The sequence below is a fragment of the Mixophyes fleayi genome, chromosome 1 (genome assembly GCF_038048845.1).
Source record: "Mixophyes fleayi isolate aMixFle1 chromosome 1, aMixFle1.hap1, whole genome shotgun sequence".
NCBI lineage: Eukaryota > Metazoa > Chordata > Amphibia > Anura > Limnodynastidae > Mixophyes > Mixophyes fleayi.
The window spans coordinates 362,827,297-362,840,767 of NC_134402.1; the positions used below are offsets into that span (position 1 = coordinate 362,827,297).

The 13,471-nt window shown below is 40.0% G+C and overlaps 1 protein-coding gene across 2 annotated transcripts in view; it reads left to right on the forward strand.

The window, feature by feature from the left end:
* Positions 1-10,421, forward strand: part of FBXW8 (F-box and WD repeat domain containing 8) — an 87,765-nt gene extending 77,344 nt beyond the window's left edge. The window contains exons 9-12 of one of the 2 annotated variants that reach the window (XR_012678052.1): positions 1,859-2,032; positions 3,329-3,445; positions 4,117-4,270; positions 5,496-5,575. Coding sequence is in view for 1 of the 2 variants with exons in the window: in XM_075178514.1 (XP_075034615.1) it covers positions 1,859-2,032; positions 3,329-3,445; positions 5,496-5,640 (436 nt within the window). In the remaining variant the exon portion in view is untranslated. Of the gene's footprint in view, positions 1-1,858; positions 2,033-3,328; positions 3,446-4,116; positions 4,271-5,495 lie in introns of both variants that reach the window. The other variant, XM_075178514.1, reaches the window with a different exon arrangement.
* Positions 10,422-13,471: the final 3,050 nt, after the last annotated feature.

The window sequence follows — 13,471 nt, forward strand, 5'->3', positions numbered from 1 at the left end:
AAGCAGTATTGTTTAAATGTAAGGGACCTCTTTTTCATGTACTGCTCTGTTTTAGCGTGACCTATGCAATTATGTTTAAGTGATGTTTATCAGCTGTATCTTTATCTTTTATATTTATTGAAATGATTTTATTTAGTGGGGTTAATTTCATCATTATTATTATTATTGATGCTTCATTATATGGTGCCAAAAAATGCATTGTTGTACAGTGAGGAAATTGTACTATGCATATGTGCAATAATACCAGGAAATTAAGCATAAATTGCAGTATATAATAGGCAAGTTATTGAACAAACACGTAGTACATAATAAAGCATTAATAAATAAAAAAAACATTTTGAGCATATTTAGAAATAGCTGATTTTTTTGTTTTAAGTGAAAGGGCCTAGGTAACACTTCTACTTTCCTGAAATCCAAGATTTTAATGTATTGTTGATATTTGTACATGACTGGAATATACAACTTTGTATACAAACTACTTACAGAGAGGAGCACAGTAAGAAAGTTACCACTTGACAAATAATACCAGATACATCTCTTGTGGTTATTTCTTAACAAAAGGTGGCCCTTGGAGGTATGGTATAACCATACCTCCAAGGGCCAGAGCAACGTATAATGTGTGCCAATGGCTCTGCTCTATTATGATGTCATCTCTTGAACTATTTACCACTCATGTCTATTTTCAATTATAAATCCAAAGGGGGTGATCAAGGCGCTAAATTTAATACACAAATATATATACACAGATAATCACTCAGCAGCTGACTGTGCACGGCTAGTTGCCACTTCCTAAGTAAACACTATATAACACAAAAAAACTGAAGCAAACAGCGCTGAAGGTGATAATCATATATTATCTAAATATATAATATAATATAAAATTTGATCAAAAGAAATTATAGAAGTGTAATTAAAAACTGGAAAATAAATATATCTACTAATGCATATATATATATATATATATATATAACACAATCATATAAGGTCATAACACGTATTCAATGTATAAATAAGATATTCTCATATATAAACAGTTAAAGATGAGGGACTTATCAAATGATCACTTATATAGCACAACATAGGAGCTAATCATAATCCCAATATAATCATAAATAATTTTGTATACTTTTATGCACAGGGAAGCATTTAGTAATCCATGGTAGGGCTAAATCACTCTTATTTAGCAGTAGCTATTATAGCCTGCAAATTAATGTTCACTGAGTTTTGCCTCTAAACCAAAAATCGCAGATCACCATCAAATCAGCTGTGCTGACAGTCAATAAGATTATTCCTGTTACTGCCCATAACTGATCACAATAGGTCTATAGTCTCTGTGGAACAGGACTAGGGGGTATATTATAAACTGCGGGTTTGAAAAAGTGGAGCTGTTGCCTATAGTAACCAATCAGATTCTAGCTGTCATTTATCTAGTACATTCTACAAAATGACAGCTAGAATCTAATTGGTTGCTATAGGCAACATCTCCACTTTTTCAAACCCGCAGTTTAGTAAATATACCCCCAGATGTAAGAAGATAATATTATGTCCAAGTAAAGTTAGTGGCTAGCTTACTTCACCAAAGAATTTAAACCTTTCTCGTGTCTCCAATCGTGTTTTCCCATTGTGTGATACTCACTTGTAAACGATAATAGACTAACATGACTGTCTCTGGATGTGCAAATGAATAAATTGATGTCTCTATTTTCAAATATTATGATTTTTCCCCCACATTTTTTAAAGGGATCTTGTGACAATATGTAGCAAACAGTTACTGTATGTTGTTTTTTTAATTTCTACTGTAAAATACAGGTTTTGTGTTACAAAGAGCATATGTGTGAGTTAATGATTTGTTTTCCAGGGTGCGTGTGTATGACATGCGATGCAGCAAATCTCTCTGTTCCCTGTATGCCCACCACTTGGGAGTCTCAGCAGTGCGCATGGATGACTGGAAAGTGGTCTCTGGAGGAGAGGAGGGTCTGACCTGTACTTGGGATCAGAGGATGGGTACCAAGTTGTGGGAGATGCATGCACGGTACTGGTTATTGCTATATTTATCTCCTATTAACTAGACCGAAAGGCTCAATTTTGTAACAAGTACCTGCCTAACTATTTTCTTTGGTCACAAACACTCTCGGGATATAAAATAAACTACTGTAAGCCTGAATCTTTTCCATGACATAGCCCATATAATAATATCATTTTCTGCTAATGGAAGTGTAATGTCATTTGACATCAAAGGTAATTATATTCTTGGGGGGGGGGGGGGGGTGGGTTATATTACAAACTTTCCCGCCCTCTTTGCTGAAATCCAAAAGGGCCTCCATGTATGAGGTTTAGTTGTAATGATGATCCATCTCCTACCCTCTCCCCTCTCCCCTCTCCCCTTTCCTCTCCCTTTCCCTACTCTCCCTCTCCCTTTTAGCCAAGTTTAAAAATTGTTTAAATAGCACACGGACAATGTTTTGTTTTTGTTTGCTTCTCTCTTTTTGTCCCTTTTATTATTGTTAAATAGTTGAACATATTGCTTTGCTTATTTGTATTGTTTGTACAAATTGTAATTTTAAAGTAAATAGTATAAGCAGACAACAGGACAGTGGGGGTCAGATGTTTGCAAAAAAAACTGCACACAAACCCATTCCCTTTTGTATAGAGATCTTTGAGCTGCGGGTAATGTTAGAAGAACAATATTTATCAATTTTTCATTGTTTGAATACAGCCTCTAGCAGAGTGCACCTATCACTGAAAAAGCTTTTTTCTGTGTTTAAGCATAAAAGGTACTTCTGATGCATTCTACTTCTGTGCCACTAGATGGTGTCATGTGACTGCATTATATGTAAGGCAAGAAATCATAACCTTACCAACACAAACAGTAGCAATGCACTTTTTACATGATGCATTGACTCTTCTCAAATTCTGCCCAAAATGCAGATCGTCAAAACTTCCCTAATTATAATTACAATATGCATTAAAATCCAAATTGAATACTATGTATAATATGTTAATCTAAACATATGTAAAGAATTTAGTTAAAAAACATAATTGATAGGTTAATTGGCTTCTGACAAAAATGGTCTCTATGGGGCAGGGACTGATGTGAATGTCTGCATAGGACAGTAAGATGGCCGCCTCACCGTCTGCAAAATGAAAACGTGCTTTGAGTCCTTTTGGAGAAAAGTGCAATATAAATTAAAAAAAAATAATAATTAATAGCAACGGTCTCCCTTTCTCTTCTGTGTAACCAGATGCATGCAAATATTTGTAAGCAAATAAATATCTTTTTCATGTTGGCTACAATGACATGTATTGTATGCTGTTTATCTCTCTGTAGACACCCTGTTCGTTACATCTGGTTTAATTCCCAAAGCTTGATCACAGCAAACATTCCTGATGAGAAGAGTCCCCGTGGGGCCAGCATCATGGACGATGATCTGACTGCTCACCGACGGTAAGAATCCCTCCTTGTCTACTCCAAGGCCCTTTTCTACTCTTCAGTAAATACATATCTTGAAATTGATCTGACCTTGTTATGCGCATTGTTTCCATGAACCATGAGAACTGTATTATAGCATCCTTTCATCTTTATGTGCTCTCTAATGTATTCTATTAAAATATTTTCAACGTTTTGACAATGAGAACAGACTACTACAAATCAAAAGATGTGGATTGATAAAGCTTGTACACTATTCCACCACAGCAAGACAGCCACTTAGCCATTAATTTACTAACATACAGTATTTATGCATGCAGCGCCTTACCAGGATAAACAAATTGAGAGTAATGGCAAGATCAGACATTAGAATACAATTCATTGGCATTAGAAATCATTGCCTATCACAAATAGCTTGAACATTGTACTTAGCTGGAGACATAGAATGGGTAGATTTGTTAATAAGTAAAAGTACATTATGTACAGTCATGTTTTAAAAAAAAAAACCAATGCATTCTAAGTGGCAGATTTAATTCATAAAAATCCGTGCGTAATGGTTCAGCCGTTACAGAACACACGCTGATTTGTGCTCGCACCGCATAGAGGTGTGAGCAAAAATCTGCATTACTCTTTGCCATAATATTGGTAAAATGTGCATCCGCTATGTTCAATAGGATTTTGATTTGTAGATAGGTGGGTAGCCAGTTTAAGTTCAAGAGAGATGGAATCTCAGATGTAAGGAACAGCCTGAGGAAAAGAATAAGAGCAGTGGAAGGTACAGGAAGTAGACTGTTTTGATAGAAGCAGAGGAGATGCCTTGGAACATGTGAAGATATAAATAAGGTGAGTGCTGTAGGAAGGTGATACTGAATTGGATTACTTTAAAGCAGGCCTGTCCAACCTGCGGCCTTCCAGGTGTTGTGAAACTACAAGCCCCAGCATGCTTTGCCAGTAGACAACCTGTTGATAGCTGGAAGGGCATGCTGGGGCTTGTAGTTTTGCTTTAAAGGACTATGTACAGTAATGGCTACAAGTTTTGAGAATGACAAGTATTGGTTTTCACAAAGTTTGCTGCTTCAGTGTTTTTAGACCTTTTTGTTAGATGTTGCTATGGTATACTGAAGTAAAATTACAGGCATTTTGTAAGTGTCAAAGACTTTTATTGACAATTACATTAAGTTTGTGCAAACAGCCAGTATTTGAAGTGTTGACCCTTCTTTTTGAAGCATGCTGTCAATCAACTTCTGGGCCATATACTGACTGATGGCCGCCCATTCTTGCCCAATTAATGCTTGGAGTTTGTCAGAATTTGTGGGTTTTTGTTTGTCCAGCCACTTCTTGAGGATTGACCACAAGTTCTCAGTATTGCTGACGTTAAAGTTCTGGTAATGGTTGTATGTAATGTAAATTAGACAGACACAGGTAAATACTAATTTCAATGTGCAATTATTACCACACATACCATTTATTGAATAAAAAAAAGAAATTCTAAAAATGTGCTTTCTGTCTGCTACTCCCTGCATTAATGCATTTTGCCATGATTTAAATTAGATGGCTGTGTGGGCTGAGGATGCTGTGCTATTAAACTCATATGAGCTTTCGGAGCCAATGAGGAGCCTTTCATCCAGTCTGATGATGTCACAGAAGGGATCTCAGGTGCATAGTGAGCATGCTCCTGCCAGCACATGGGATGTACGCAGACATTAGTAAGATCCTGTATGGCTGTATAATGCAGCAAATGTAACGCATGTTTATGTATGGTTTGTTCGGTGTACAGTTATGTTTACATAACAGGTCCAATTTAATGTCCGGTATTGGGCGAGATTTAGATTGAAAGCTCTGAAGCTTAGTTTTGCCTTATAATACATTGCATATACTAGGTCGATAAACTATTACCTATAAAACAGATTTTTTTTTTTAGTGGTCTTTGGGAATCTTTGTGAAACGTTAACTCCAAAAATGACCCCAGGTTGTCATGCTAATGTTTCTATTACTTTATCAAGCATTGTTGTATGTCTCAGAAAACATAGCATGGGAAAAGAAGTGATCTTCCTCTCTTTCATTGCAGGCATCGGGGCACCATTAATGTATATGAGTTCTCAGTGGATCAGAGGTCTGTTGAAAGCATCCTTCCAATTTGTCGTTCCTCTTATAGCGAGGTGACCGGATACAATTACAACATTGGTTTGGCAGTTCCCTATGACCATGTATAAGGGATATGGTTGCCATATGGGGAGAGCTATGACTGTACCCTCCTAACTGTGCTGTGATGCTGTGTCTCAGGGAAAACACTGGAAAACACCATCCTTCACTTCACTACAAAGCACAGAATATCTCGTAATAATAATGCTCATGGGCCATCTAGTCCCACGGTTTTTATTGTATGTTATTACTTCTTGCACAGACAAAAGCTGAAGCTCAAGGCCTCTAAGTAACATAGGTTTTATAGTTTTTGAAATGTTTATGTAATGGATTGTCTTTGGTGGATGAATTATTTGGCTCTTAAGAGCTGCTCTACCCCTTATAAAAGATTATTCATTTCTAAAATGTGCCAATGGAGATGATGGCAGAAAATTAAAACTGAATTTTAGCCACATGCAAATATGTAATTGTGTAAATATATCATTATGTGGAAATTTTGTCAGATATATTCAGATTACCTTTTGCTTATTTTCTTATCACCTGTTGGAACATTGTCTGAGGGCTGATCAGCAATGGATTAAAAAAAAAGATTTAATTATCATCTGAAACAGTATTTTATTTTACAATTTAAACAAGACATTCAAGACAGATATTTTTAAAGCATTTATCCTATGACCTTACCTTATTAAATATGATGTAAATCTAGTTACAATCCAAACTATTTCAGAAAAAGGCTTAGATTGAAGTTATCCTCCCACCTAACAGAATGGCAGCTCATTCTCGATCTCCTTTCTGGCTTGTCTCGAAGAAGAGTTCTTTATTCTCTGCACCTTTGGATATGATGCAGACCTGCTCTGCTCATTCGATACAGTTTTATCACAGAGTATTTTTTATGTCTTATCTAAAAGTCATGGAAAAAAGTAATTATGACGAAATGATGTGAAGACTTTGGACTAGAAAGAAAAGAATTTAGAAAGCAATAAAAAAAAACCTTGGTAAAAGCCACCTGAAAATGGATGCCCATTTAAAAAAAAAGTCTATGTAGAGCAAACGCAGAGGACAAAATTACTTGTATCATTTCTCAGTTATTACATTGACAATATCATGGTAAAAGTGTCCATTGTATGATTTTAAATATAAGGCACTATAAATGCTAGAAGTAGCAAGCTAACATTTTTCTCCCATATCTTGTACAGCAGTCAGGTATAAATATGCCAGCTCTTGCTCCACTCATGCAGGCTGGTTCAGGCTGCCTAAGCTATGGCCAGCACTATATTATATAATAATGGGGATGATGGAGAGAAGCAACAGTACAGAAATAAGTAAAGCACCAACAATACAGTAGCGCAAATGTTGACTATTTTGTACAAAATATAATCTGGACAAAACCGTGACATACTTTCTGACTAGAAAACACCCTTTTAAGATACAACATCAGATCTGACAAACTGCGCGTATCTTATAGTCCAGGTATCAATGCATAGTTAAGATACCAGCAAGCTGCTTGCCTCCCCCTTCCTATAGTCCACATTCCCTGCATCTTAATTGGTGCTACAGGAAAGAGACAGAGAAACCAATCGAGAGGCAGGGGAGGCGCAAGCAGCTCACTGCTATAGCGACTATTCAGCACCTGCCTTATGTTTCAATCTTCAATCAGACCAGGTGCTCCATATACACAGGGAAGTTATTTCATTTCTCTGCATCAACCAAGCACCCCAGTTTGACTGATGCTGTAATGGAATCTTCCTCCTGGGTCAGGTACTCAGTACATGTGAGTAAGTGAAGACCATTCCCTAAGTCACCTGAGCACTTGGACCAGTGGATCCAGTATAAGCTGCTGCTGCTTGTTTCTTACATTTACCATTTCATCCTAGTGTTCAGGTGACTTAAAGAAATTCCTGACACGCGAGCACTGATGCACTCTGTGAATGCTGTCCGCAGGCTCCTGGGCACACAGTACTACATTCTGCTGCACAGTTATAACTTTATAGTGGGGAAAAAGGGAATATAGAGCCTCAGGGTGGTGAGGCTAGAAGGAGAGCCACAGTAGTAGGTGTAAGGAGAACAGAGAGCCTCAGGGTAGTGAGGCTAGAAGGAGAGCCACAGTAGTAGGCGTAAGAAGAACAGAGAGCCTCAGGGTGGTGAGGCTAGAAGGAGAGCCACAGTAGTAGGTGTAAGGAGAACAGAGAGCCTCAGGGTAGTGAGGCTAGAAGGGGAGCCACAGTAGTAGGTGTAAGGAGAACAGAGAGCCTCAGGGTGCTGAGGCTAGAAGGAGAGCCACAGTAGTAGGCGTAATGAGAACAGAGAGCCTCAGGGTGGTGAGGCTAGAAGGAGAGCCACAGTAGTAGGTGTAAGGAGAACAGAGAGCCTCAGGGTGCTGAGGCTAGAAGGAGAGCCACAGTAGTAGTAGGTGTAAGGAGAACAGAGAGCCTCAGGGTAGTGAGGCTAGAAGGAGAGCCACAGTAGTAGGCGTAAGAAGAACTGAGAGCCTCAGGGTGGTGAGGCTAGAAGGAGAGCCACAGTAGTAGGCGTAAGGAGAACAGAGAGCCTCAGGGTGGTGAGGCTAGAAGGAGAGCCACAGTAGTAGGTGTAAGGAGAACAGAGAGCCTCAGGGTGCTGAGGCTAGAAGGAGAGCCACAGTAGTAGGCGTAATGAGAACAGAGCCTCAGGGTGGTGAGGCTAGAAGGAGAGCCACAGTAGTAGGCGTAAGAAGAACAGAGAGCCTCAGGGTGGTGAGGCTAGAAGGAGAGCAACAGTAGTAGGCGTAATGAGAACAGAGAGCCTCGGTGGTGAGGCTAGAAGGAGAGCCACAGTAGTAGGTGTAAGAAGAACAGAGAGCCTCAGGGTGCTGAGGCTAGAAGGAGAGCCACAGTAGTAGGCGTAAGAAGAACTGAGAGCCTCAGGGTGGTGAGGCTAGAAGGAGAGCCACAGTAGTAGGCGTAAGGAGAACAGAGAGCCTCAGGGTGCTGAGGCTAGAAGGAGAGCCACAGTAGTAGTAGGTGTAAGGAGAACAGAGAGCCTCAGGGTGGTGAGGCTAGAAGGAGAGCCACAGTAGTAGTAGGTGTAAGGAGAACAGAGAGCTTCAGGGTGGTGAGGCTAGTTGGAGAGCCACAGTAGTAGTAGGTGTAAGGAGAACAGAGAGCCTCAGGGTGGTGAGGCTAGAAGGAGAGCCACAGTAGTAGGTGTAAGGAGAACAGAGAGCCTCAGGGTGCTGAGGCTAGAAGGAGAGCCACAGTAGTAGGCGTAATGAGAACAGAGAGCCTCAGGGTGGTGAGGCTAGAAGGAGAGCCACAGTAGTAGGCGTAAGAAGAACAGAGAGCCTCAGCTTGCTGAGGCTAGAAGGAGAGCCACAGTAGTAGGCGTAAGAAGAACTGAGAGCCTCAGGGTGGTGAGGCTAGAAGGAGAGCCACAGTAGTAGGCGTAAGGAGAACAGAGAGCCTCAGGGTGGTGAGGCTAGAAGGAGAGCCACAGTAGTAGGCTTAATGAGAACAGAGAGCCTCAGGGTGGTGAGGCTAGAAGGAGAGCCACAGTAGTAGTAGGTGTAAGGAGAACAGAGAGCCTCAGGGTGGTGAGTCTAGAAGGAGAGCCACAGTAGTAGGCGTAATGAGAACAGAGAGCCTCAGAGTGGTGAGGCTAGAAGGAGAGCCACAGTAGTAGTAGGTGTAAGGAGAACAGAGAGCCTCAGGGTGGTGAGGCTAGAAGGAGAGCCACAGTAGTAGGCGTAAGGAGAACAGAGAGCCTCAGGGTGGTGAGGCTAGAAGGAGAGCCACAGTAGTAGGCTTAAGGAGAACAGAGAGCCTCAGGGTGGTGAGGCTAGAAGGAGAGCCACAGTAGTAGTAGGTGTAAGGAGAACAGAGAGCCTCAGGGTGGTGAGGCTAGAAGGAGAGCCACAGTAGTAGGCGTAATGAGAACAGAGAGCCTCAGAGTGGTGAGGCTAGAAGGAGAGCCACAGTAGTAGTAGGTGTAAGGAGAACAGAGAGCCTCAGGGTGGTGAGGCTAGAAGGAGAGCCACACTAGTAGGCGTAATGAGAACAGAGAGCCTAAGGGTGGTGAGGATTCATGAACACTCACATGAGGTGGGGGAAAGTACACTTTCAAACAAAGACTGCAGCGATCTGGCTGGATGCTAAGGGACAGAGCAATGACACAAACACACAGTAGTTCTTACCACATCTAGGACATATTGGCACACAGCAGTGGCAGAAAAGAAAAATGGGGGTCCGCCCTCTCTCCCACCCCTCGCTATGTTGGATCGACGTCACAATGAGGTTGTGCCTCGATTCCAAGGGCGCAAGACCGTACCAAGCCAAGTCGGATCCCCTAAGTTCGGGGGTGTTCGGTTCTCCTTGATCCGAGCCTGAGCATCTCTAGTTATTTCCTGTATGATGTACTGATGTGTTATCTGTCCTGAAATGATTCTCATTTTCTGCCTCTAAAATGTTGGTCTATCTTACACTTTGCATAATACAGTATATGCTTCTTATGATTATACATACTTTTAAGTTAAACACAATTGTGATAGTCATAGCAGAGAGAGAGAGCAGACATTTAAAAAAACAAAAATTCTTAAACCCTGGTGCAGGTAGTGTTCAACAAACAAATATAGTTGCAAAAACCAAATCCGCAAGTTATGAAATCCGTGGAAGTTGTTAAAATCTGATATTTCTCATAACTGTATCCTATTTTGTGAAGTTGCAAGAATAACTTCTCTTTTCTTTTTTTTGAATGAAAAAAAATCTGTAGATACTGTAAATATTACTGGATACAATAACTTTCTTCTGTTATTCTTTAAAACATTGCATTGTTACCATAATTTTGTTACTCAGAATAAAGTATTTTTTCTTAAAAACTACATTACTTTTTGTGTGGGGGCCATATAGCATGATTAATTATATATCTTTAAATGTTTTACTCCTCGTGCACATTATGGAGCATGATCTATTCAAACCAACTATGGAATGCATATAACGATCAGGCTGTACTACTGTGAGAAGAGAGAACAGCGGTGCCATTAGCCGTAGCAGCAGAACTAGAGGTGCTAGGGGCCTGGCAAGATACAGCCCTCGAGCACAAGGTCACCTTTTGCGCACCAGTGTCTATTAGTCTAGGCAACTCATTAGCTCTGGTATGTTGTATTCTATTGCCATTCGAGCAAACAACAAAATTCACATAGCCAATCAGTGCTTCTGTGTCAAGAACTTGACACGTATCTGTTTGGTTTGCGCAGGACAGAAAGACTTTAAGCACGGAGTTCCATAGGCGAATATAATAGCCTTCTTACTGGTAAGTATATCTGCGACAGGGAGGGTGAAGTAGGAGTCATACACAACGTTGGAACCAGAAGTTACCTAGTTATGCCCTAGTGGAATGCACCAACAACCCCCATATCTTGCACTGGGAACGAGAGAATACTCTTGAGGATGAGATTGACATAGGCCTCTATCAACATGTTGTTGAATGTCAATTCAAATGGTGTATGATTACCAACATAATTTACTCAGTTGAAGTGTGGGCATCGATGGGCAGATAATGCCCTTTGATCTAGATAACACAATATATTTGTATTTTTTTACTACTTTTATTCACAATAAATATAATATAATACATGCACTCAGCTCCCACATTTACTTATGTGTTACAATCTACTTGGGATGCAGCAACTAGATTACCTCTTTTTGAAAAGTGTTCTTCTACTGCTGCTCTGCTTTGTCAGACCCTACATTGGTTGTTTGTACTTTACTTACATATAAACAACACTGCAATAACATACATCTTTTCACTTGCCTCAACATATCACTCAAAACGAACTCTACACCCCGGATAAGATCTGTGCCTCTCATCCACACTCTTTACCTGCTCCAGTTCCTGGTTATATGACTGATCTCGGGCTGCATCCAATCTGTGCAATTGTTGTACCACAAAGCTTCAAACCTTCCAAGCATTCCCTAAAAAATTCAACTCTTTAGACAAGCTTATCAAATTCCAGAACCACCCTCTTAACCTTGCTGGACTATTCTAGCCAATTTTCACCCTTCTACACAGTTCACTGAAAACATGTATTCTTCTTTACTCAACCTACTGGGCCCACACCCACATTGACATGTGACTGGATCACATGGCCCCACTAAGCACCTTTTCCCATCGGACCAATGTGCAATCTGTGGCATTTACCTCATGTATCAAGCTCTTATTTTGCATTGGATTGCAAGCCAGGGCCCTCTTACATCTTTTGTCTGTTTGGTAATAGCCGGCCTTGTTTTATTACTGTGTGTTTCCATTTGTAATGCAGTGTGGAGTTTGCTGATGCTGTATAAATGCTAATAAAAATATTGGGCCTGAGTCATTAATAAGAGCAAAGCAAATAAAAGGAGTAAGTTTGCTCCTGGACAAACCATGTTACAATGCAAGGGGTGCAAATCAGTTTATTATTTTTCATGTAAAGAAAATACTGGCTGTTTTTTTATGTAGAACACAAATACTTGATAGCTTTATTTTTCCACTGAAATTTAAAGTTGATCTAGGACATGCCCTATCCCAACTATAAATCTGCCCCCACATTTTAAATTTACCTCCCCCTCCAACACAACATGGTTTTGCTCAGGTGCAAAGTTACTCCTTTTTTGTTTTGCTTTGCTCTCCTTAATGACTCAGGCCCAAGAAGTTTATATATGTCGATATGTGGGACCAAGGGTCACCAATGAGGCTCCTGCAGAATATTATGGTAACCACCACTGATTTTTGCTAAGATAATCCATTTTAAATGATATTGTTATTTTGACTGAGAAATGTTGATGTCATGTGTTAAAAAGAACAATAAACATTTTTGTTATATACTATACTAGTTTTTAGAATAACCTATTTCTTTAACATGGTAGATGACAATGTCACAAGTCATTCTAGAGTTTGTCATCCTTTGTAATCAAATATCTGCTTTTAATGTCTACTTATAATTATAGCTTCCCTGTATGCACATTATTATGTCCCTTTTATCTGCTGTCAGGCAGACCAGACAATTGGTCTTTCAAACTGTCATCATCAGACTAAAAATATATGTAGGATTAAAGTGATGACTGATTATTATTTTTTTTCACTGCATGCTGTCAAACATCCACTTGGAAGATTTCCTGATAATTCCATCCATATTCATATGCTGTGTTTTAGGGTTTTTTTTTTTAATAACAAGCAACTCTGATTAATGCCACTCATGTACACATTATTCAAACCCTTGTGTGCTAAGGACAAGTGGGACTCGTCATTTGCAATTTTAAGGTATATGCCGAGGATAAGGCCCACTCCTCCTTACCACTGCATGAGTTCAAATGGTGGAAAAACTTACCTAAAAGTCACCCACTGCTGGCTATATCCAGTGAGAGCTGGAGGGGGGCAGCGCTTAATGATGTCATCTGGGCCTGCACCTCTCATCCTCTACACTACAGACAATTCTAAAAGTGTCCCGTTCCTGGCACCCACTGACTCGGGTACCCCTGTTTGAAATAGGAGAGTCCCAGATTTCAAACAATGTGGTGCCTAGAAGTTTTTCTCTGGTGATCATGTGTGATATCACCAGAGAATAACCCCTACACTTCCAAAGTTATTGAAAGGTCCAGGGCTGGGGAGGATCTCCCCCATCCTAGCTTCAATAAACTCAGGAGTAACTTCATTTGAAAGAGGGGAGTCCTGTCTTTCAATTGATGTGGGCCCTTAGTAGTTATGTGACAACCAGACAATAATACCCTATACCCCAGAAAACATTAAGGGGCCCAGGATGTGGGAGGAGTTTTGCAATGCCCATCTTGGCTATAAGAAACTATAGGGACTCCTCATTTAAAAAAAAAAAAAAAAAAGGATAGTCCACTCTTTCAATTGATGTGCCCCCTTAGTAGTTATTGGTGATACACTAAA